At 43.0% G+C, this 25,330-nt stretch overlaps 1 protein-coding gene across 1 annotated transcript in view; it reads left to right on the top strand.

Moving 5' to 3' along the window:
- The first annotated feature begins 18,585 nt into the window (after positions 1 to 18,585).
- CUNH3orf70 (chromosome unknown C3orf70 homolog) overlaps positions 18,586 to 25,330 on the top strand; it is an 87,682-nt gene continuing 80,937 nt past the window's right edge. The window contains 2 exon segments of the mRNA XM_004745170.2: positions 18,586 to 19,317; positions 19,320 to 19,472. Coding sequence (XP_004745227.2) covers positions 19,278 to 19,317; positions 19,320 to 19,472 — 193 coding nt within the window. The 5' untranslated portion in view covers positions 18,586 to 19,277.

Raw genomic sequence — 25,330 nt, 5'->3', positions numbered from 1 at the left:
AGCAACCAAAACAGCAGGGGTACCCTTCCCCCGTCTGTCTAGTCAGACTCAGAATTAAGATCAGCTCTTGGTCAGGCTCTGAAGTATGTCCTAAACTGATGGTTCTCAATTCTGACAGCACGGGCAAATCAATCCGGGGAGCTTTGAAAAAATACTGACACTTGGATTCACCCCTCGAGATTCTGACTTAATTGGCTTTGGATGAGGCCCTGGCACTGGTATTTTTATAAGGTCCCTAGGAGTTTTCCATGTGCATCAGGGCTGAGAACTACTGTCTAGATTCATGTGAGCAGCTTTTGTAGGACTAAGAGTGATGTCAAAACTAGTGGCCAGCAATGAGATAGACAGCAGCAGAGGTGCAAGACCTTTCTTAGGACTGTTGTGGGCCCATACTGTGCTAAGAACACAGACGTTCAAGAGCTAGGACTGTCTCCCTGCCCACAAGAAACTTGCAACCTTGTCGGGGAGAAACACATAGGTTGCTGTGACGTTTCGAAGAGGGCTTTTGGTTCAGCAAGGACATATCAAGGAAGGCTTCCTGGAGGACTTACCGGCTCATAAAGGGTAAAGTCACAATCCAGATGAAGACGAGAAAGGGAACAGTCCCCCACAAAGGCTTAGAGGTATGAACCACGCAGTGAGGCTGTGACGGTTAATTTTTTGTGTAAACCAGATGGGGCCACCGGGGGGCCCAGATATTTGGCTGAACATTATTTCTGGGTGTGTCTGTGGGGGTGTTTCTGGATAAGGTTACCATTTGAATTGGTAGACTGAATAAAGAAAAATGTCCTTCTCAAGGGGGGTGGGCCTCCCCGACTGAGTCCCGAATAGGAAGAAAAATAGGCAGAGAATTCTCTTTCTGCCTTATATCTTAGAGCTGGGGTGTTGGTTTTGCCCTGCGTTCAGACTCAGCCTTGCATTGGAACTATACCATTGTTTCTCTTGGATCTGGACTTCACAATCTCTATAACTGTGCGAATCTATTCCTTATTAAAACAAAACAAAACAAAACAAAACAAAACAACTCTTTATATATTGGTTCTGCTTCTCTGAAGAACCCTGAGTAATACAGAAGGTATATTCGTTGGGGTGGGGATGGGAGAATGACAATGCGATTTGGAATTATAGAGAAAAAAGCAAGTGGGGCAATGACATTAGTTTGGTGGGGTGATGGGGTATAGAGGACGTGGATGGGACAACTGGGCAGGCTGGAGGTGGCTGGCTGGGGCAGCTGGACTGGCTTGAGCTGGGCCTCCGCTGGCAGTGTGAACGGAGAGAACCACAGATCTGTCTTGTCCACATAAAGCTGTTCTGGACCCCAAGCTGGAAGAGGAGGGACCACAGGGCTCTGGACAAACCTAGCCAAAGCAGATGCTAGACAGGAAGGGGGGCCACCTTCGCTGAGTTAGAGCACCTCTGGGCTCACGTGGAAAGCAAGTCCTGGGCATACTGCTGGGATAAGGCCTTTTAACAGATAGAGTGAGACTTCAGGCCATCCCGAAAGTCAGTCCAGCACCACTGCTCCCCTCCCCGTGCCCCTCTCACCCCCTCCTATTGCCCCAGCTGGCAACACTTCCCAAAGCTACCTCCCTTAGGAGCTCAATAATACCTGTTTATTCTCAAGAATACATTTCGTTCAAAAGAGTTGGTTTTTTCCTTTGAGTTTTTGTATGTCCATCCTGTCTCTGATAATGTTCTTCATGCTTCTATGATCAGAAATTTGTTTCTTCTCCACCACTAGGATAAGTGTTTTTCATTTATATTTCTAGATCATTTAACCAGTTTGTTCTCATTTATATGTAACGCTCTGATTCATGATAATATTATTCACTTGGCTCCTGGCACTGTGCTAAGTGTTCTACTGTGTTACTAAGTTGCTCCTCAAAACTACCTTCAAGATAGGTGTTATCAGTCCCATTGTGCAAAGAGTGAAAAGGAGTCTTAGGAATTTTAAGAACTTGCCATAGTTGAGCTGATTCTAATTTGGTTCTTAACCACTGCGTAAGTGAATGCTTTTTTATGCCAGTATCTGATGGTCTTAATAGCATTTGTTAGTGATGCCTTTCCTCACAGCACTTTTTCTGATGTGTCCTACTCAAACTCTTTGAATTAACCTGTTATATCTCTATTTTTTCTGATGTAACAACTTAATTATGCTTTTAACATAGTGCTTTATTGCCTTTATAATTCTCACTTTGTACTATGTTTCAAAATTTACTAAAGCAAAATATTAAGTAGGGTAAGTCTGCCACCATTATGCTTTTTAAGATAAGCATTGTTAAGCATTTTTCTTGTTATTATACCAGAGGAATCATACTCTTCATTTTTAGGCACCTTAATCTGTGAGGCTTTCATAAATCTACATCCTAAGCTTGACAGACTATTGTATTTATTTTCCTAATCAAGTGCAGGCATAACACTCAATTTATTAACTCTCTCTATAATTTCTCTAGATAAACAAGTCTACCCCTGTGCATTCAATCTGCTTTTGTTGTAAGAGCAACAATAGAAATCCATTTTTATTGTATTTCCTTGTTGTGTATCAGTATATATACTGACATTATACATATATAATAAATACAGTATATACATACATATACATTTTTTAGTGTCAGTTCTGCAGCTGAACTCATTACGTTTGGTAATTTTTTTTTTTTAATTTATTTATTTATTTGACAGAGATCACAAGTAGGCAGAGAGGCAGGCAGAGAGAGAGAGAGAGAGAGGAGGAAACAGGCTCTCTGCTGAGCAGAGAGCCCGATTCGGGGCTCGATCCCAGGACCCTGGGATCATGACCTGAGCCAGAGGCAGAGGCTTTAACCCACTGAGCCACCCAGGTGCCCCACGTTTGGTAATTTTTGATCTCCTTCGATTTCTAGGTCTGCAATCATGTCATCTGTAAAACAGATACTCTTGCTTCTTCCTTTCTAATATTTATACAGAATATTTTCTTCTTAAATAGTTATTAGTGATGTTTCTAGAACAAGAGATCCTGATTTGAGAAAACCAGTGTGTTTTTTCTTTAAGAATACCAGTGTGGGGTACCTGGGTGGCTCAGTGGGTTAAGCCTCTGCCTTCAGCTCAGGTCATGATCCCAGGGTCCTGGGATCGAGCCCCACATCGGGCTCTCTGCTCCGCAGAGAGCCTGCTTCCTCCTCTCTCTCTGCCTGCCTCTCTGCCTACTTGTGATCTCTCTCCTTCTGTCAAATAAATAAATAAAATCTTAGAAAAAAAAAAAAGAATACCAGTGTGTTGGGGCACCTGGGTGGCTCAGTGGGTTAAAGCCTCTGCCTTCAGCTCAGGTTATGATCTCAGGGTCCCGGGATTGAGCCCCACATCAGGCTCTCTGCTCTGCAGGGAGCCTGCTTCCTCCTCTTTCTGCCTGCCTCTCCGCCTACTTGTGATCTCTGTCTGTCAAATAAATAAATAAAATCTTAAAAAAAAAAAAAAAAAGAATACCAGTGTGTTTCTTCTTTGTTTTCCGTATATACTCCATCATATTTAGACTGGAAATCCAACATAGCTATTGTAGCCTTAGTTTCCTATTTGGAATAGCTGAAGATAAAAATAGTTTGGAGGCCGGCACCTGCTGGCAGTCAGGTGAGCCTCTGACTCTTGGGTTTGGCTCAGTGTGCCTCAGAGTTGTGGAATGGAGTCCCTCCCCAGCTCCCAGCTCAGCATGGGGTCTGCTTGGGACTCTCTCTACCTCTGCCTCACCCCTCCCCAACCCCAACATGTGCACTCTCTCCCCCCCCACTCCACTCTCTAAAATAAATAAATACATATATTTTTTTTAAAGATTTTATTTTATTTGACACACAGAGAGAGATCATGAGTAGGCAGAGAGGCAGACAGAGAGAGAAAGGGAGAAGCGGGCTCCCCACTGAGCAGAGAGCCTGATGCAGGTCTCGATCCCAGGACCCTGAGAGCATAACCTGAGCCAAAGGCAGAGGCCCAACCCACTGAGCCACCCAGGTGCCCATAAATAAATAAATCTTTTAAAAAAATAGTTTGTATCTTTAGGGTAAATACCCAGTAGTGCAATTGCTGGGTCATAGGGCAGTTCTATTTTCAACATTTTGAGGAACCTCCATGCTGTTTTCCAGAGTAGCTGCACCAGCTTGCATTCCCACCAACAGTGTAGGAGGGTTCCCCTTTCTCCGCATCCTCGCCAGCATCTGTCATTTCCTGACTTGTTTATTTTAGCCATTCTGACTGGTGTGAGGTGATATCTCATTGTGGTTTTGATTTGTATTTCCCTGATGCCGAGTGATATGGAGCACTTTTTCATGTGTCTATTGGCCATCTGGATGTCTTCTTTGCAGAAATGTCTGTTCATGTCCTCTGCCCATTTCTTGATTGGATTATTTGTTCTTTGGGTGTTGAGTTTGCTAAGTTCTTTATAGATTTTGGACACTAGTCCTTTATCTGATATGTCGTTTGCAAATATCTTCTCCCATTCTGTCAGTTGTCTTTTGATTTTGTTAACTGTTTCCTTTGCTGTGCAAAAGCTTTTGATCTTGATGAAATCCCAATAGTTCATTTTTGCCCTTGCTTCCCTTGCCTCTGGTGATGTTCCTAGGAAGATGTTGCTGCGGCTGAGGTCGAAGAGGTTGCTGCCTGTGTTCTCCTCAAGGATTTTGATGGATTCCTTTCTCACATTGAGGTCCTTCATCCATTTTGAGTCTATTTTCATGTGTGGTGTAAGGAAATGGTCCAATTTCATTTTTCTGCATGTGGCTGTCCAATTTTCCCAACACCATTTATTGAAGAGGCTGTCTTTTTTCCATTGGACATTCTTTCCTGCTTTGTCGAAGATTAGTTGACTGTAGAGTTGAGGGTCTATTTCTGGGCTCTCTATTCTGTTCCATTGATCTATGTGTCTGTTTTTGTGCCAGTACCATGCTGTCTTGATGATGACAGCTTTGTAATAGAGCTTGAAGTCCGGAATTGTGATGCCACCAACTTTGGCTTTCTTTTTCAATATCCATTTGGCTATTCGAGGTCTTTTCTGGATACAAACGTAGTGATCCAAAGGGGCACTTGCACCCGAATATTTATAGCAGCAATGTCCACAATAGCCAAACTATGGAAAGAACCTAGATGTCCATCAACAGATGAATGGATCAAGAAGATGTGGTATATATACACAATGAAATACTATGCAGCCATCAAAAGAAATGAAATCTTGCCATTTGCGACAACATGGATGGAACTAGAGCATATCATGCTTAGTGAAATAAGTCAAGCAGAGAAAGACAACTATCATGTGAGCTCCCTGATATGAGGAAGTGGTGATGCAACATGGGGGCTTAAGTGGGTAGGAGAAGAATCAATGAAACAAGATGGAATTGGGAGGGAGACAAACCATAAGTGACTCTTAATCTCACAAAACAAACTGAGGGTTGCTGGGGGGAGGGGGGTTGGGAGAAGGGGGTGGGATTATGGACATTGGGGAGGGTATGTGCTTTGGTGAGTGCTGTGAAGTGTGTAAACCTGGTGATTCACAGACCTGTACCCCTGGGGATAAAAATATATGTTTATAAAAAATAAAAAAATTAAAAAAAATAGTTTGGTGGAAGCTCAAAGCAAAATAAGCAAGAAAAAAAATTTTTAAAAGATTTTATTTGAGAGACAGCCAGAGAGAACACAAGCAGGGGGAGAGGCAGAGGGAGAGGGAGAAGCAGGCTCCCCACTAAGCAGGGAGTGTAATGCGGGGACTGGTCCCATGTCTTGGGATCATGACCTGAGCTGAAGGTAGACACCTAACTTAACAAAATTAAGAAAAGAATTTTTTAAGAAGTGTATCATTAAGTCATCAGAAGCCTTTGTTCCTACTCCCTTTTCTTGGGCATTGCTAAGTTATTTTGCACAGGTGAGCCTCTTGAATTGGTCTCTCCTTGGATCTTAGGTTCCTTAGTGCCACAGTCTGTAAATAATAAGCATCCCTGCCCCGAGGTGCAGATATTTTTCTTCTCACCAGTCCCCCTTCCTCCACATCCTTGAGTAAAGGCTATATTCTCATATAAGAGAAATTCTTTTAAACAATGATGTCCAAGAATCTACACTTCTGATGGATTACTGAACTAAATTCCATATGACAAAAAGCAATCTCTGAATTATCAACACCTGATTTTCAAAGTTCTCATCAGGAAAAGAATTCTAGCCAACAACTTATTAAAATCTCTTTGGATAAAACATGTATATCTATTTCCATTTTTCTGTTAATGTGATGTGCTATATTAGTTTTACTCTGGGGCACCTGGGTGGCTCAGTTGGTAAGTGTCTGCCTTCAGTTCAGGTCATGATCCCAGGTGCCTGGGATTGAGCCCTGCATCAGGTCCCCTGTCCAGCACAGAGTCTGCTTCTCCCCTTCCCTCTCCCCCTGCTTGTGTTCTTTCTCTTGCTGTCTCTTTCTCTGTCAAATAAATAGATAAAAATGAAAAAAAATAGTTTTACTTCTTTGAACTAGTCTTACATTTTCTAGAATTAAAAACAGTGACGAGTACATGCATTTTTCTCCCTTTTTGCTCACATAAGATCTTAATTTTTTTAAAAAAGATTTTATTAAGCAGCCTTCCCATTTCTTCTCTTCTGCTTTCCTCCTACCATGCATTTGGGTGAATAAATCAGCCAAGGCCTATTGTGCAAACCTGGCCATATAGTTCCCTGTTTCTTTGACTTCCTCATCTTTGCAGACAATTAGAGGGCAGAGAAATCCCAAGAAGAAGAAGGCCTCACTTACTTTTTTACCAGAGAGCTCTACATTGGGGTATGGATGCCTGGACCATGTTAATAAAGAGGTATTTTGTTTCAGATCTGTAATTATTTATTGTGCCTAGCTTCCTTGGAGCCTGGTAGGGAGAGGAGAGGGAAGTAGCTAGCAAAGCAGGGTTTGGGCATTGCCGGGTCCTTATCTGTAATAACACAGTAAGAAAACATCCTAAAAACTAACAGTGGGTAGAAAACAAAAAGGAGTGATCATTTTAACTGCATCAAAGGAGAAGCCAATTTGTCTTCACAGCTCTAAGGTAGAAGGAAGAGCAGGGGCCTTTGGAAATATATGGCTTCTATTTCCTTCTCCAACAGGAATAGATTGTGGAATGAGTGGTTTTATGCCCTTGGGCAAGTCACATTGTCACTTTTCTATGCCTCCACTTTCCTAAGTAATAAAAGGGATGTTTTACTTAACTAATTCTGTCAATCTCTGAATCTATACATTTCTACACTCAGTCACCTTCTAAGATATTCACCCTGTCAGCTTCCAAATAGGCTCATTTGGCTTTAGATGGACCCCCATGGGAGACGCGAGAAGGGTAGGGACACCCCAGTTCTGTGCTTTCTGGAAATCACAACAGCTGCTACTGGGGCTTGGCCCTCTCTTTGGGAAGTAGAGAATGAACACCCTGGGGGACAGCAGCTCCCTGGGAAAAGCCAGCTGCCAGTGAGGGCAAAGACTTGATCCTACCCTTATTTCATCCTGGATGAGCTCTGCTCAAGACTGAAGACACAGTAATGTCCCAGATTCTACACTCAGGCTAAGCAGGAATGAGTAGCAGGAATGAGAGAGAAAACAAGCCTTATCCTTGCCCTTGACGTTGGAGCAGAGCGTAGGTTCATTTTCCAAACAGCTATATAAAGAACTGAAATGCAGCCACCACTGGACACTATACTTGGAGCTAACCGCATTGGTAAGTTCTTTGTACCTGATCCATTGACAGAGGGGAAAAAAGTGGGACTCCTGGAAAAAACTTCCAGTGTTGTAATGCTACGTGACATCTTCAGGCAACTAATTTCATACAGACTATTTTTTTAATTTTATTTTATTTATTTGACGGAGAGAGAGAACAGGAGCACGCAGGAGACAGCGCAAGCAGAGAGGAGTGCCCGAGGGAAATGGAGCTTGATATGGGACTCAATCACCGGTCCCTGGGATCACAACCAGAGGCAAAGACTGAGCCACCCAGGTGCCCCAATACTATTTTTGAGATATAATTGACATATAACATTATATTAGTTCCAGATGTATAACCAAATAATTTCATATTTATATATCCTGTGAAATGATCACAATAAATCTAGTTTACACCCATTAACACATATAGTTACCAATTATTTTATGAGGTGAATTTTTAATATTTACTACCTTAGCAACTTTCAAATATACAAAACAGTATTATTAACTATAATCACCATGTCATACCTTACAGCCCCAGGACCTACTTATCCAATACCTAGAAATTTGTATCCTTTGACCACCTTCACTCATTTCTTCCCCCACCCCACTTCACACTCCTGGCAACCACCAATATGTTCTCTGCATCTATGAGTTCAGGGTGTGTGTGTGTGTGTGTGTGTGTGTGTGTGTGTTTTTGTTTTAGATTCCAGGTATAAGTGAGATCGTACAGTATTTGTCTTTTTTAGTCTGGTTTATTTCACTGGTATGTTTCAGCATAATACCCTCAAGGTCCATACATGTTGTCACAGGATTTCTTTCGTTTTTATGGCTGAATAATATTCTCAGACTGACTTCTAAAATAACAGTATCTTTTTTTTTTTTTTTTTTTAATCTGCCCTGCCATCCAGCCTCCTGGTCTGTGCTGGACACAAGCTCATACTATATTGGGCATGTCAATTGTGGTTTCTCCATGCCCTCAGTCCCTTCTACGGGAAGTGGTCCACCCATGGGTCCTGTCAAAATTTAGGTGTTTTTTTACATCATGTGACTTCCCCCTCTCTTCCTTCAGCTGGGGATGGCTATTAAGATGGTCTTTGAAACAGATCCTCATTCTCAGTTTAAACCCCAGGGGAAAAGGAGAAGGTAGGCCCTCTCAGGAACTGAATTAGAAAGGATATCCTATCTAATATAGAATTAGGTAGGATAGAACTAGATATCCTATCTAATTCTAACTGAATTAGAAAGGATAATTCTAACTGAATTAGAAAAGGATACTCTTTTCTTTACAAAGGAAAAGAATAGGTGGGGTTAGGACTATAAGGGGTCAAAATTAGTCAGATACTACGAGAGAAGAGAAGCTATCAGGTGGAAAAGAGAAAAGGTAGAAAGAATAAATATATTGGTGACGGGAGCATCAACACATGCGGAGCCCTATTTCTGAAACACCAGTGTGAAGCTCTGTCAGCTCCTACTGCCATTGTCTGAGGGCTGCTTTGGTTGAAATCCCAGTTCCTGGAGGCCTGGATATTCCTTGGTTTCCTGGGTTTCCTTCTTGTACCACGTACCTCCTGAAATTCAACTTTCCATTACTTATGGTACTTGCAACACACACAGACACACACCCACAGACACACACACACACACACACTCTCACTCACCCTCCTGTACTGGGAGCTCTGTGACATCCCACATTACTGTGGGAGCTCCACAGTGATGGGCACTGTGTGATGACTTTTGTGCTCTCTACACTGAATGGTGGGGGCAATCCACGGTATGTTGAAGTGGCCTTCATGGGGAGGTAATGGCCATTATTATAACACAATCATAATGTTAGCTACGACTTCTGAAAGTAGTTATTTTGTGCCAGGAGCTTTCCTTTGCGTTAAAAATCATTACCTCGCTTAATCACAACAATTCCATTAAAATTGGTGTTCTTAACCCTGTGTGCAGCTGAGGGAATGCCAGCTGAGAGGATAAGTAACGTGCCCAGGGACCCTGGTGAGTAAGTGGTGGAGGCAAGATTTGAACTTAGTGCTGCCTGACTCCAAAACTCACACCCTTTTTACTCTGTTGTGACGTCTTCCTCAGGAATGCTGTTAAGTCCAGCTTCTCTTGAAGTGGAGTTCAGCCCCGCAGACAGCAGTGTTTCAAACATGTTTGGCTTTGATAGTTTAAGGAAGGTAGGAACCTTTCATTTTAACATAGTCTCCACCGCTCCCTATTACTTCATACCCAGGACTCTTCTCTCTGTTGTGTTCTTTCCCTATCCCACAAAGGCACTGGAGTTCGCAGCGTCTGTGAGGACAGCTCCCTGATGTGTAAGGACATTTTCTCATGTAGAGCACCCTATTTCAGACTTCTTTGTACCATGCCTCCAAGTAACAGTGTTCCCAAAAAGATGACTCTCAGCTACTTTGATCTCCACACATTCCAAGTTAAACTTTTTCCCTTCCTCTCTAAACATTCCTTCCTCTTTGCTCCCTAACTGATGACCAGCATTGTCCCTGAAACTCCTTTATTCCCACAACCAAATAACCTCAAGTTTTATTAATTTTACCTCTTCAGGGGTTACTCCTTCCCTCTTCCTGCCCTTCCCTCCCCTCTCCCTGCCACTGCTCGGGCCTTCTTCATCTTCCTCCTGGGCCAGCCACTGCCTTATCAGGTCTTGTCCCAGTAAATGTCTCCTGCTAGCTCATTCCCGAGTTAGCATTTAAAATGCACATTTGATTGCTTCTCGGCCTTTTGGCTAAGATCAAGTGTAAAATGCACAGTTGATCCTTCACTCTGTGCTCAGAATTCCACCATGGTGCCTGTACTAGTTATCTCTTGCTGTATAACAAGTGGCCCCACAATGCAGAGGCTTAAATATTATCTCACAATTTCTGCGGTTCAGCGGTCTGGGTGTAAGCTTAGCTGGCTCAAGGTCTCTTACAAGGCTCCAGTCAAGGTGTTGGCTAGAATTGTGGTTTCATCTGAGGATTCAACTGGGAGGATTTGCTTCCAAGCTTACTCATGTGATTGCTGGCAGTCTTTGCGTCCTTACTGGCTGGTGGCCAGAGATACCAGTTTCTTCCTATGTGGGCTTCTCCAGAGGACCACTCACAATATGGCAGTTGGCTCCCTTAGAGTGAGATCACAGAGAGTGAGGGAGAGAGAGATGAAAGCAACAGAAGTCACAGTCTTTGCAACCTAATCTTAGAAGTGACTCCATCCCTGCTTCTGGAGTTGCTAAATCCAGTGTGTACTCAAGGGAGGGAGCTATACAGGCTGTGAAGATCAGGAGGTGGTGATCCCTGGGAGCCATGTTAGATGCTGCTGACCACAACTAGCCCTGCCTGAAGCAGTGGTTTGGTTTGGGTGTTGTGGGTTTGCAAACAAACGGAGTTCTAGCATTCCCACCAGCATGTATTCTCCCCAACAGGAGCAGCCGGACTTCGCAAATCTTTTTCATTTATGCTTTCTGGTAAGTGTTTCCAATGGACAAAGTGCCTCTAGCTTCAAGGGGTTCAAACACTACTGGTTTATCTCGCAAAACAAACTGAGTGTTGCTGGGGGGAGGGGGGAAGGGAGAGGGGGGTGGAGTTATAGACATTGGGGAAGGTATGTGCTATGGTGAGTGCTGTGAAGTGTGTAAACCTGGCCATTCACAGACCTGTACCCCTGGGGTGAATAATACATTATATTTTAATTAAAAAATAAAAAATTTAAAAAACCCTGCTGGTTTAGAGGACGAAATCTAAACTTTGTTGGGCTTATCATCATTTGGCTGCTGCCTACCAGTCCCTCCTCTCATCTGATCGCTCCTTCAGCCCACGTTACTTTCAAGCAAGACAGACTTCCAGAATAGCCCTTTGCCTTTCTTGCTGGCATGCATGCTGGTCCCTCTCCCATAATACATCATTCCAGCTGGTCTGCATTGTCAGTGCTAACTCACTGGTTTTGTGAAATACTTTTTGATGGCAGACTTATCTGTTTCTTTCTTAATCTTGGAGTTTGCTTTGTTTAAAGCCCTGAATCAAAGCCATTATCTTCTATACTCTTATGGTTTGGTTTCTAGCTCCCCTCTAAGTGATCTCTAGCATCCAACCCAGAGCCTGACACACAGAAGACACTCAGTAGCTAAGTGTGGAGGGGATAAGCTTTGTACATTGGGCACTGCCTAAATGCTTGGGGTCCTGGGTGTGGACAGAGGGCTGACCACTTCCCAGCATTTGCACAGGTTATGAGAGGCACCTTGGCTGCCTCCTTTATAAACCATGAGTCATTCATTGTATTCCAGATCACTTTTCACTGTCATTTCAGCCTTTAGCTGCTTCCTGAAATAAGCTAATTAAAGCTGATTATTTTAATTGTTAATCATCAAGGAAAAATATTTTTTTAAAAATGGAAATGGCAGAATGTGTGTGTTATTCTATCATTTAAAGAAGTCAGAGTGTCTTCTTTCAGTATTAGGATAAGTCCATTGCTTCTAGAAGTAAGTGTGGACTGTCAGCACATAAAGAACAGGGTTTGTTGTGTGGAGCACAAAATTAACCCAGATCTTACTTCTATTAGTGTCACATCACATCACTCAAGAAAAGTTCAGTGGTTATTGGCCTTGAACACTGAGGGTGTTTACTGAGGTCCCCAGGAGGCTGATTGCTTGACACAGTAATGACTGGCCTTTTTGCTCTCACTCTTTATGTTCAAAACCTACTCTGGAGGTTGATTTTTCCACTAAAGTTTTTTATACATAAAAATATTTTTTTAATGGACTTTTTCAAAAAGTGGCACAAAACTGGTGCATCCCTCTCTAAGAAAAACTGAGGAATAAAATGGTGAATTTTGAAAAACATATGAAGGCAATCCACCAATAATAACTACTTCCACCACTGTAAAAATACAAGAAACTCTATTCTGGATCAGCTCAGGGTCCAAAACATTGGGTCTGTTTTTCTGTCTTGCCTCTGGTGATTACGCAATGGGATACTTTGTGGGAAAGCTGCCCTTCATGGGGCCATATCAGAACATTAGGGAGGGACCATGAATATTTCTCTGTTATGGGCCTGTCATTCTTGCAATGTCTAAAATGCCTTTTTGAGCCTATAGTTGTCGTAGGCTGGGTCACCTACAGAAGTAAGACATTCAATGAGATTACAAGCGTGTTTATTTAAGTAAGGTTTCTTTTTAATTTCCAAGGCACCAAAGGAATATTTTAGTTCTGGGGGCTTAAGCTTTGAAAAACAGATGTTTTGCTTTTCCACATTATTTATGAATTTTTAGCCCTAAATATTTTAATGTATCTATTCCAAAATATTTGTTGAGAGCCTCCTAGTACCCACCTAATGTCAGGCACTGGAAATACACAATACCTGCTTCACTACTTGAGTTATCAAGTGGAAGGCACAGCATGTCCTTGAATGTGGAGAAGAGTGGCAACTAAGAAAAGGCTCCAAGTTCCATTTGAGCTAGAACTGGAAGGAAAAGCAGAAATTGCATGCAAAAATGAAGTTAGGCATTTTGAGATGAAGGAGAGGATGAGGGAAGAATGAGAGAAGACGCAAAGGCATCCAGGAGAGGTTATTGGCCTTGAACCTTGGTCTAGAAACCAAACAAATAATCCAGTGGGGTACAGATATGGAGGCATGAAGAAGAGTAGCTGGAGAAGACATTGGGAGGGCTTTGCATAGCCTACAAAGGAGTGTGAATTCGTTTTCAGTAGGCAGTGAGAAGTGTTAAAAGTTTTTAAGGCTAAGCATGATACAGATTTTAGAGCGTTCTCTTCTTAGCATTGTGAAGGAAGGATTGGAGCATAGAGAGTCTGTAGACAGGGAAGGCATATGGGGTGCTTGGAAGTGGAATACTAACACTTCTCAAGGATCTGCAATGTGCCAGATACAGTGCTAGGCTCTTGACATACCGCGGTCATGTTTAGTGTTCACTGCAAGTGTATGAGATAGGAATTCTAATTCTCATTTAAGAAACGAGGCCAAGTAACTTGCCCAAGATCACCCTGCTAGGTGGTATTGGAGCTGAGCTTTGGTTCCATTCTGCCTGATTCTAAAGCTGCCCTTCTTTCCTTTACATTAAAGACGATGACGAGGGTTTTACTTGTGCCCGTGACAATACCACAGAGGTGTTGGGTCCTCCCTCCCCACAGAAGACTCCTCATTTACTTGCTCCTCATTTGGAAGCTTCTCCAACTACTTCATCATTTTAATTGCTTTAATATGACAAATTGACCAATTACTAGCAGTTTATTTATAACCATGATGCAATTAGTTGCTCAGTTCAATCAGGCAACCGAAACATAACTGATTTGTAATGGCTTGATCTATCAAAGTGTTCAGAATTGTTGGTGTACATAGACATATCTTACAGTAGCATTGGACAAATACGTGCAATAGAATAGGAAGGCAGGATCTGATCATTCACAAATGACATCTGGATCAAAAGGATTTTTTTTAAAGACTTTTGTTTATTTATTTGATAGAGAGATCACAAGTAGGCAGAGAGGCAGGCAGAGAGAGAGGAAGGTAAGCAGGCTCCCTGCGGAGCAGAGAGCCAGATGTGGGGCTCGATCCCAGCACCCTGGGATCATGACCTGAGCCGAAGGCAGAGGCTTTAACCCACTGAGCCACCCAGGTGGCCCCAGACCAAAAGGATTTTAACCTTAGCTCCATCCATACCCAAACGGACAAGTCAGAGCTTTGTGTGTAAAAAAGATGTTCTGGGAAACTTTCTATTTTGCTTTGTTGATAAAGAAACTGACGCCCAGAAAGCATAAGGGATCTGCCAAGGTCTCCCAGCCAGGAAACAGCAGAGCTTAGACTTGAGCCATCTGCATTTTTCTGATGCCAGGTCCTAGAGAACTTTTCCCACTATGCCTGCTGCACTGTGACATAAGCAAGTCACTTAGCCTCTTGAATCCTCAATTACTTTGCTTACAACAAGAGAAGATCAGTGGGTGTGTCAGTTAGCTTTTATTCTGTAAGAGACTGTCCAAAACAGCAGGTTTTTACAGCAACTGCTTTATGCAGCTCCTGATTCTGTAGAGTGTCCTGGTGGCTGTTCAGGTCATAACTAGCTCAGTGGATTTCTGCTGGACTTTCTCATGCTTCTATGATCAGCTAGTGGGTCTAGGATGGTCTAGCAGGGCCTCACTGATAGTTCTTGTGGTTGGTAGACCATTGATTGGCTAGAGATTGGCTGTTTGTCGAATGGGGCACCTTCCTTTTCCTCCATAAGGCATTTCATCCTCCATCGGTCTTGTATATCTGGTGCTCTCAGGGTTCCGAGCACAGAAAGAAAGGAACTCCACTGAGCATGCTCTTTGGAAATCTTTGCAATGGCAAGTTTATTATTCTCTCAATGGCTAAAGCGAGTCACATGATGTGGCTCCCATGAATTCCTACCTCCTGATATTCATGTCTTTGTGTATTCTCCTTTCCTTGCATGAGAGATGGAGTTTAGGACTTGCTGCTAATGAATAGAATTCAGGAAAAGTGATAGGCTTTCACTTTCAAGATTAGGTTGTAAAAGACCGTGACACTCTCTTTGACTCTTTCTGCCTGCTTGCTCCAGTAAAGCAAGCTGCCATGTGTGAACTGCCCTATTGAGAAGTTCGTGTGATAAGGAACTGAGGGAGTTCTCTAGCCAATAATCAGTGAGGAACTGAGACCCTCAGCCCAACAGTTCCTTGAAGAAATGAATCCTGCCAACAAACCATGAGTGAGTGAACTTGGAAGCAGACTCAACCCCAGCTGAGCCTCTAGGTGACAAAGCAGCCATGCCCCACACCTTCACTGGAGTCCTGTGAAAAACTTGGAAGCAGAGGAACCTACCTAAGTTATGCCTGGGGTCCTGACCCATAAAAATGGAGTTGTTTTAACTTAGTAGTGACTTGTTATATAGCAATAGATAGCTAATACCCATAGCTAAGTTCAGAGTCTGTGGGGGAATATCCAAGGGTGTGGTTATAAGAAGAGTGATTATACAAATTATTCAGGCATATTTGCAAACAATTTACTGTAGATGGACTTTTTCCAGCCTTTGGGGGTCTGAGGTGGAATAATTTTCACGACTTTAACAATTACTTATTCTCTGTGCTTAGAACTGGGAACAAGATAGTGAACAAGACAGAGGTCATGTTCCTCCTGCCCTCAAGGAGTTTACAGTTTGTGGCAGGGGAGGGGAAGAATGGGGAAAGATATTAGTTCAATAATTCCCTCTTTAATTGTATGTTGAGAGAATGTATGTAAGAGTTTAGGTTGGTCAGAGAAAGCTTCTTTGAGGAAGTAACACATACACTGAAAAGGCAGGCAGGACAGGAAGAGAAGGAAAGAGGAAAATTCCAGACAGAAGGGTAGCTTTCAAAAAGGGGAAGTGGAGAGGCAGTTAGCACTGATGGGACAAGTACCTGTATATGATCAAAGTATATCTTATTATGTAATAATGATGTGGGTTATGGTTTAAGAGATAAATGCACTAATATTTATGGATGAAATTATTTGATGTCTGGGATTTGCTTCAAAATAATCTAGTGGCAAGGTGGGGGTACAAGTGGATGGAGCTAAAAATGAAACAAGAATGAGTTAATCATTACTGAAACCGGGCAATGGGTTCAAGAAAGTTGATTATACTAGCATCTCTACTTTTGTGTATATTTTCCGTAATAATACTTTAAAAACTTGTATCCTGACAACACATCTTGAAGGGTATATGTATATATGTTTGAGAGGTCACAGGACATTTATTTCCTCCAGCTCCACTGCAGACAGTAGAGGTTAATGGCACCTTTGGGGCAAGGGGATAGAATGAGTTTTGTGTTATAGAAAATGTAAAGGCTTCTCAGCTTCAAATCATGTGGCTAACATAAAATAGGGTATTTGGGTAATTTACCTTGCCTCCTGGTTAAAGTGCTATATTGCATTATTTCTCATGCTCATTTTTCACTAGCTGAGATGGTATGATTTCATATAGCAGAAACTTCTAACGTGTTTCAGCCTAGAATAGAAGGCAGGGTAAGGATGTTGTTTAAATATTAGCGGAATGCTGTAAAGATTCTGTTACAAGGCCTTATATAATATAGGTAGTATTAGAATGCTTATGGGTTAGGGAAGGAGAAAAATAAGATAGAGATGGGACTCCCCACTTGTTCAAAAAATTCTGGGTTGGCTTGCTACAGCAATAATGGATTATGGATTTATTTGATTAAGTTTTCCTTTAACTCTTGTTATTCTGAGGTGGGTCAGTCTGTGAAATTAATAGCCAGAACAGATAGATTTTATGAGTCAGGGATGTATTTCATTAGGATTTTTTTCAGGAGAGGGAAGCCTAGGGCTGAAGCTGAAGAGATGATATTTCATATTTATAGCTGTTTCAGTGTTAGGTTTTGGGGGAAGCATATTTTGTGATTTTGATTCGGATCTTTCTTGAAAATTCCATTCCCACCAAATTGAGTCTCTCCCTAACCCCTAACAAATGAAGACTTCACTAGAGTCAGATATATGCAAATTACATTTCCCTTCTCAAGCCAAGGTTAAATAAAAGGGAAAATTATGAAAGATTGCTTATGGCAGCAAGGATTTTCAGTGCTTGAAGATGAATTTTGTTATTTCAAAACCATGACGAGTCTCCTTGTCAGTGCAAAGCAGGAAAGGAATAAAGTAATGGAGAAAGTGGACCTGGGCATAAACATGTTCCCACACAGCATTTGTACCAAAAGGCTTTGTTGTTGTTCCCTGAACCTTGGCAATTACAGGCATTTTCCTTTGCTCTGAAAAACACTTGGCAAATAAGGAGAGTAGGTCCCTTCCTTTTCTGTGTTCAAGGCTAGGTCTCGGCTTGTTGCAGGGAAACACTAATTCCCAACCATGCTCTCTGAGAGCAAATGGTTTGTTTTCTCTTCACTGAATCCAGCCCTGGGTGGGCTCTCAGCAGCTGAGCCTGGCATGGAAAATCTATTTGGAGCAGCTTGTCCCCAGGAGGGAAGAAGGCAAGCTGATTGTGTGCAGGAACCGCAGCCACCATCCCGGCCAGTCACACCCAATGGCCAGGGCAGGCATTAACACACAAAGCCACACACGAGTCCTTGGCAGACAGGAGTCCTGTTTGTGTGCCCACACCCACATGTACCACGCACTCCCAATTCTACCCATAGATGTACTGTGCACACACACTTGACCTACAAGTCCCAGGTGCCATAACGGCACACATCCCACACACATACATGCAATACTTATGTAATCACATCTTATGCTCATATACACAAAACACATGTAACCACATCCACCCACACACTGTGTATATGCATACGCAATTGCACATAGGACGCAGACCACATATACTCTACTACACAAGCATACACACCACCCAGCACTCTGTATCGGTATATCCATCCATACTATGCTCTCCTGTATACACACACCTCATCACACACTGTGCACCATGCACACTGCACACATTCCACATATACCATGTACACACTTAACACATCCAGCTACACACCCACACACCCACCACACATACCCAACATAACATTCATACACACCCACATACTACATACACACCAAACTACACACCCATGCAACACATTCTACACACTAGTCCTGTGCACACAAATGCATCTCTCTCTCTCCCGCCCTCACACACACACACACACACACACACACACGGGCGTTATTTTCCTGCTCAGCAAGGTGGGGCTGCACCCTCATGGAGACTGGGGCTGGGGCGCCAGGGCGTCCTCAGGGCCAGCAGGCAATGGTTCCCACGGGCGCGGTGGCCCAGGCTGGGAGGCTTGGGCCCCTGCCACGTGGCGGACTGGCCGCGCCCGGAGCGGGAGGCTTGCCCTGGGGGGAGAGTGCACGCGCCCATGAACGCGCGCGCGTCGCCGAGGGGTCTCCGTGTCTACTCTGGGAGGCGTGTACGAGGGAAATGTGAGCCGCGTGTGGGGAGAGGCTGTGTGTATGAAAGAACCCGGCGGGCAGAGGCGCAGGGACCAGCCCACCGGGCGGTTCGGGTGGGCGTGTCCTCTGCGTGCACAGCCCTCGGCGGAGTTCTCGAGACTGCCCAGCTCGGCGGGAAGTGTGTGTGGGAAGCGCGCGTGTAAGCTGCCGTGCCCGTGAACGCCAAGCCGCCGAGGCGCTTGTATGTTCACTAATGGCCGTGCGTCGGTCGGGGTGGGTCTCGGAGGAATGAGTGAGTGTGTGTCAGGGACTCGCTGTGACAAGAGGGGACGCCTGCAGCGTGTGTGAGGAGGCCGGGCTCGCTGACCGACGCTTGGCGCCAGCCGGGGCCGTCGGCACGCGCGCCCGTGTGCGCGTGCGTGTGCGCGTGGGGACGCGGCGCGCGCCGCGGCGGAGGGAGGCAGGCGGCGGCAGGCCCAGCCCCCCCCGGTCGCAGCGCCCGGGGCGGCTCCTCTGCGAGCCTGGGACCTCCGCGCTCCCGCCGCCGCCGCCGCCGCACCACCACCACCACCAGCACCGCCGCCGCCGCCACGCGCGCTGGCGTGACTCCCGGCCCGCGCCCTCCCACGTCTGCAGCCGGCTCGGCTTCCTGCCCGCCCAGACGCCGCTTCTCCCGGGCTCCCGGCCTCGGCTCGGCGGAGGGAGCGGAAATGAGTGCGGCGTCGGCGTCGGCGCCTGAGCGGGGCTGGAAAGCGAGAAAGTGGACGAGGCTCAGGCCCTGGCGCGGAGTTGCGCTGCCCGCAGACCCGACTTCCAGCCGTGCGACGGGCTTTCCATCTGTGCCACGCACAGCCACGGCAAGTGCTTCAAGCTGCACTGGTGCTGTCACCTAGGATGGTGTCACTGTAAGTCGAGCCGCGTCTCCCCGCCTTCGCCACCGTCCCGGGGCGCTCGCGAGGCTGTTCGGGGTCGCGGCTGGGACCCTGCGGCCCCGGCGGCTCCGGGCTCGGCCGGGGCTGCTCGGTTGCCAGCTGGGGCCACCCTGGGCTCCGGGCGGGCGGGCGCTGCCCTGGTGTCGGACGCCTCGGTTGGCACTGCCTTGGCTACGAGATGAAATCCCACGGGGAGCCTCGCTTTAGCCACTTCTACAAAAGGGGATCTCCCTGTCCCAGGAAAACTGGAATCAGTTTTTGTTTCTTTTTCTTTTTTATCGGAAAGGACCAGGCAGTGTATTGAGAAATGGTAGAGCGCCGTCAAGAGTTGACAACTAGAGGGGAAGCCTTTTTTCAGGGCTGGTGGTTAAACATGCTCCTCTTTCCCCCCCTCACTTTTGTCTTTTCCACGCTGCTCTTTAACAGAAAGAGCCCTTGGTAATCGAATTGTGGCCCATTTATTGTATCCAGATTGAGAAAGCACTAAAGTATAAGGGACAGCTTCCAAGAAGTTAATATTAACAGTTTGGAAGGATGAACTCCTTCAGCACCCGGCTGTAACTGGGTATCTAGAGAGCCAGTATAGGAGACGGTTTTAAAATTACAAAATAAAATGAATGGAAGTAAGCTTTAATGATATTAAACCAATTTATAAAAGCCAGAACTAAATGGGCTAGGCCTTTTCTCTGTGTTTATCTTGTGTGTGTGTGTGTGTGTGCGTTTTCAAATGGATTAAACTTAAGTAGCCATTTAATCAGAATTCCACAATTTGATTAGTTCATGATATTGGGCCTGCTATATCCAATAAATCATTTCTAAAAGAAATCTATTATAAACTTAGTTTCACATACCCTTATAATGGAGGTTTTTGGAGTGTTTATTCAGAACACAAATTCTCAAAGTGATCTTAAGTTAAAATTGTTTTCTCCTTGTTGGTTAAGAAAAAAATGGCTCCCAACAAGAGATGCAGTACATGACAAGTCCTTGTTTACGTTAATTGAACATAGTGAGGTATTTTAAATTGAATTTACGACTTAAAAGTATAAAGAATTCCTATATTTTCTGTACATTGAACAGTATTGATTTTTTGGTGTTCTGTGTGCTGATGGTTCTGTTTCTTCCCGTAGTTCATTATTCCTATTGCTCTCAGACCGTTCCCCATTATAAAGCATCATTTCAGGGGAGGATAGGGTACAAAGTTGGAAGTAGCAACTGTAGGAAAGCTGTGATGCTGAAGTGCACAAGTATGGTCCATCTGGTGAGAGTCCATTTCCTAGGGAAGTGTGGAGTCCTAGTATCAAATACGAGGAACATTAAAGATCATCAGTTCAGTGCCTGTCTTACTTCAGCAGTCTCTCCACTAAGTACAACATTCCTGATGGGAATGGGAACCTTGCTGTCTTCTCAGATAGCTTCGTAAGTCATCTTTGATTCCTAAAATACTCTCATTTGGAGCTGAAATCAGTTACTTTATAACTTCTTTCCACCGGTCTTATTCCTACCTTATGAAATCATATAGAACAGTCTAATCCTTTTTCAGATCATGGCTTTTTCAGCTCTTCAGATATACATATGAATATGCCATGGACATAGACTCTCTTCTCTCTGTATTCCCAGACATTGTTACAGCATCTGGCCTGAAATAGATTTGAAATTCACGTTCATTGAGTGACTGAATGAAAGTAGCCATCATTTTCCTCTCAAGGCACTGTTTTGTCCTATTTATAAATCTCCTTTCTCTCCTGCCTCTCCTTTTGTGGAATGGTATCCAGGGTCCTGAGCATCCTGGTGGTTCTGTTCTGAACATGTGCCAATATGGTTATGATCCTCTGAAGACTGTGACCCTTAGAAGGATACACAACATCCCAGTTGTTGTCAGATCAGTCCAGAATTGAGCAGGACTGCTGCCTCCCATGTTTGAGATACTGTTACTGCTGCATCTAGCATCACATTAGCTTTTCAGAGATCCTCATCATATTGAGCTTGCTGCTGTCAGATTGAACTAAGACTGCTGTCAAGAGCTATTAAGCCCCCTTTTTGTTTGTTTTACATATGTGTCAATTAAGTCATGGGACTTGCCCATCTCACAGTTCTATATGTATTTTTTTTTTTGGACACTGATTAATACCTTAGATATTTTTCCCTGTTAAATTTCATCTTAATTAGAATTAGCCCATTTATCTGGCTTATCATTGTTTTTTCAGATCCCAGCTCTTTCTTAATACATATTTGTGTCCCTTAGTTTCATGTCAGTCATATATTGGATAAAGGCAGTAGTATAGTAGCCTTTTACATCTTCATTCAAATTATTGATAAAATTGTTGAAAAGGAGAGGGCCACAGATAGGAGTTCTGAACCCTGTGGGTAGAACTGACCTTCAAGTTGATGGCACTTCATTAAGAAACACTCATTGTTATGGTCGTTTAAGTAATTGGCCAGCACTTAATTGTACTGTTATCATCTTATATTTATCTTACTATATGGTGTAATGAGAGCCTGGTCATATACCTTGTTGAAATTCTACCTTGTTGAAATCTGATACTATTTTTATTGCTTCTTTTTGATATATGATCTGTCTATAAAGACGGCCTTTTAAAAAAAAAGAAAGGAAATTATATTTGTCTGGTTACTTAAGTTGGTTCCACAAATGCTTACCATTTTGGTTTCAAAGTGATTAGAAGCTGCTTTTTAAATAAATAACCTGATTTTAGGAAAGAACTGATGCCAAGTATACTCGACTATTATTGTCAATTCTATTCTTTTCTCTTTTATTCTATATTAGAAAAAAATCAGATCTACATTTATTTGCTTGTTTTCAGTCTTTGGCAACCTTCCAGGTCTCCAGGCTTCCTCCACTGGCAGTGATGCAGTGATCACATTCAGGAGGAGCTTCATTTCATTTAGAGCAGCAAAGTGCTGTGTTACAGTCTTCTCACCTATACTGGGCATCCATTCTTTCTACGCTTTTTTTAGTCCAAATACCGTCTTTCTCAGGGGAAAAAAAAAGCAGAGTTCACACATTTGAGAAGTTCTGCTTTCTTTTTGGCACTCATGAACATTACAACATCAGCCCTAAGCAAAATTCTTTGAGTCTTGAACGTGTATTGAGCACCTTCTCTTTGTGAAACATATTGTGGAAACTAGGGATACAAATATTAATACAGCTGGATCATGCCCTTTAAGCAGAGTAGAAGGACGTGATTCATGCTGTATTTATTTTTGTATTCCTTTAAAATCACAAAGGATTTTTAGGATTCCTTTAAAATCACAAAGCTTGGATGGCTCAGTTGGTTAAGCCGCTGTCTTCGGCTCAGATCATGATTCCAGGGTTCTAGGATTGAGTCCCACATCGGGCTCCTTACTCAGCAGGGAGCCTGCTCTGCCTCTCTGCCTCTGCCTGCTTATGCGTGCTCTCTTTCTCTCTCAATCTGACAAATAAATAAATAAAATCTTTTAAAAAAATAAATAAAATCACAAAGGATATGGGTGAGAAAACTATCAACTTGTTCATCACATGAGAAGATGCTGAAATGAGAGGACCACTTTGATACTCGGGAGAGGGACTTCAGAACAAATGAAGAAAGTTCAGCTATATATGATTTGTGTTAAAGTTGTGAAATTCATAATCTTATGAAACAAAAGGTTGATAACATACACATGTTTATAAAAGATAAATAAAACATGTATACATGGATGTGGTACTTGTATCATTAAAGGAAATAGTTTCTTTGGATAATGGCAGATTTTGAGGACTATGGGAGGAAAACTATTAAATGTTCTGTAGGTGTTGCTGTCAAAGAGAGATGACTGGGTTAAATAAATTATGGCCCTGAATGTGTAACCTTCCCCTGCCCCCATAAGGAATTATATTGGTTGGAATAAAAGAGTGAAGGATTCCAAGAGGTTTTTTTTTTTTATTATTTTTTTAAGATTATTTATTTATTTATTTGATGGAGAGAGAGATCACAAGTAGGCAGAGAGGCAGGCAGAGAGAGAGGGGAAGAGGCTCCCTGCTGAGCAGACAGCCCCATATGGGGTTCAATCCCAGGACCCTGAGATCATGATCTGAGCCAAAGGCAGAGGCTTAACCCACTGAGCCACCCAGGTGCCAGTCCAAGAGGAGTTCTGAGAGGAAAAAAAAAAAGACATGACTTGGCTAGGGAAGACGGATGGGAAAGAATAATCACATACAGATATTATAAAGTAGATTTTGTGGCTAGAATAGGTAGAATATTTAGAGGACATTATACATTAGATTGTTGAGATGCAAGGGAGGGATGAGCAGGAAAGATGTAAAGTCTAAAGTTTCAGTTGATAGAGACCTTAACATTATAGCAATAATATGGGTAGTAGAGGAATGAAACTAGCAAAGGAGATTATTTTGGTATTAATGAAAAAATAGAAATTAATAAAATAATATCCATAAATGGAAATTGGAATAAATTAGATTTGGAGAGGGAGGAAGAGGAAGGTTATAAAGGATCATTTCTAGACTTCTGCCTCATGCACCTTGGATGGATGGTAATGCCATTCATTTACCAACAACACAAAATACTAGAGATGAACTAGAGTTTGACTGAACATAGATCGCGAGTCTAGTTTTGAATAATGTCCAGGGAGACCATGAGTTCAGTTTTGGATCTGTTGAGTTTAAGCTGCCTTGTCATCATCACATGGTAATATCAGTAGGCAGTTGGATATAGAGATCAGGACTTAGAAGAGAGGTCTGCACTAGAGATAATATGGAAGTTATTTACTTATTTTTAGATTGCAGTTGTGGCCATGATGAAGCAAAAAGACAACCAAGGGAGAGACTATAGTATGAGAAATGAAAATCGTTAGGTTTTTCCCTTTAGAACACTAATATTTTAGAGTTTTGGGTACAGGAGGGTGAACTCGCAGTAGAGTTTACAAAGAAATACGAGAGAAGAAAAATGTGGAAAGGTTTTTTTTGCAGGTTTTATTGCAGAAGCCAAGGGAAATGAGTGTCTTAAGTAAGATTATGAAGATGAGGGATACCTGGCTAGTTCAGTTGGTGGAGTGTGTGGCTCTTAATCTTAGGGTTGTGAATTCAAAGCACAACTTGGGTGTAGAAATAATTTAAAAATAAAATATTTAAGAAAAGAAAGAGAGAAAGAGTATGAAGATTGAATCAGTTTTTAGCAGGTTATTTCTTAGAGATTGGCAAAATATACAAATAGTGATTTTCTTTACTACTGAAGAAGAGGGTAAAAGGTTTAGTCCTTCAACAGTAACTTGAGGAATATATTTAACTGCAGTATTTAGTCAAAGCTATTTGAATTCTTCAAAGTAGAAAGAGGAATAGAATAACAGGAGCTGGAGTGCCTGGGTGGCTCAGTTGGTTAAGTGTCTGCCTTTGGCTCAGGCCATGATCTCAGGGTCCTGGGCTAGAGCCCCGCATGGAGCCTGCATTGTGCTCCCTGCCCTGCTCCTCCCTCTCCCTCTACTCCTCCCCCTGGTTGTGCTCTCTCACTCTTTCTCTGTCAAATTTTATAAATAAATCTTAAAAAAAAGAATGACAGGAGCTGAGAATTAGGACACAGAAATTATAGTCAATATTTTTTGAGTGATTATTTCATATCAGAGTAAGCTTATTATGCTAATCACTAAATAGACAATAATGTCATTATGTCCATTCTACAGTTGAGGGAAAAGACTTGGGGGAGGTTAAGTAACTTTCCCATGGGCACATAGCTAGTAAATATAGAGACTGGATTTGGATCCAAGTCTGTCTGATTCCTAGCACCTAGACTCTTAACCATCATAGGTTCTACAGAGCGATTTAAAATTAGTATGCATATCAACTGTTT

The sequence above is a fragment of the Mustela putorius genome, unplaced genomic scaffold, assembly GCF_011764305.1.
Source record: "Mustela putorius furo isolate JIRA1106 unplaced genomic scaffold, ASM1176430v1.1 tig00003834_pilon_pilon_pilon, whole genome shotgun sequence".
NCBI classification, from domain to species: Eukaryota; Metazoa; Chordata; class Mammalia; order Carnivora; family Mustelidae; genus Mustela; species Mustela putorius.
This window is presented reverse-complemented; position numbering and strand designations above follow the sequence as displayed.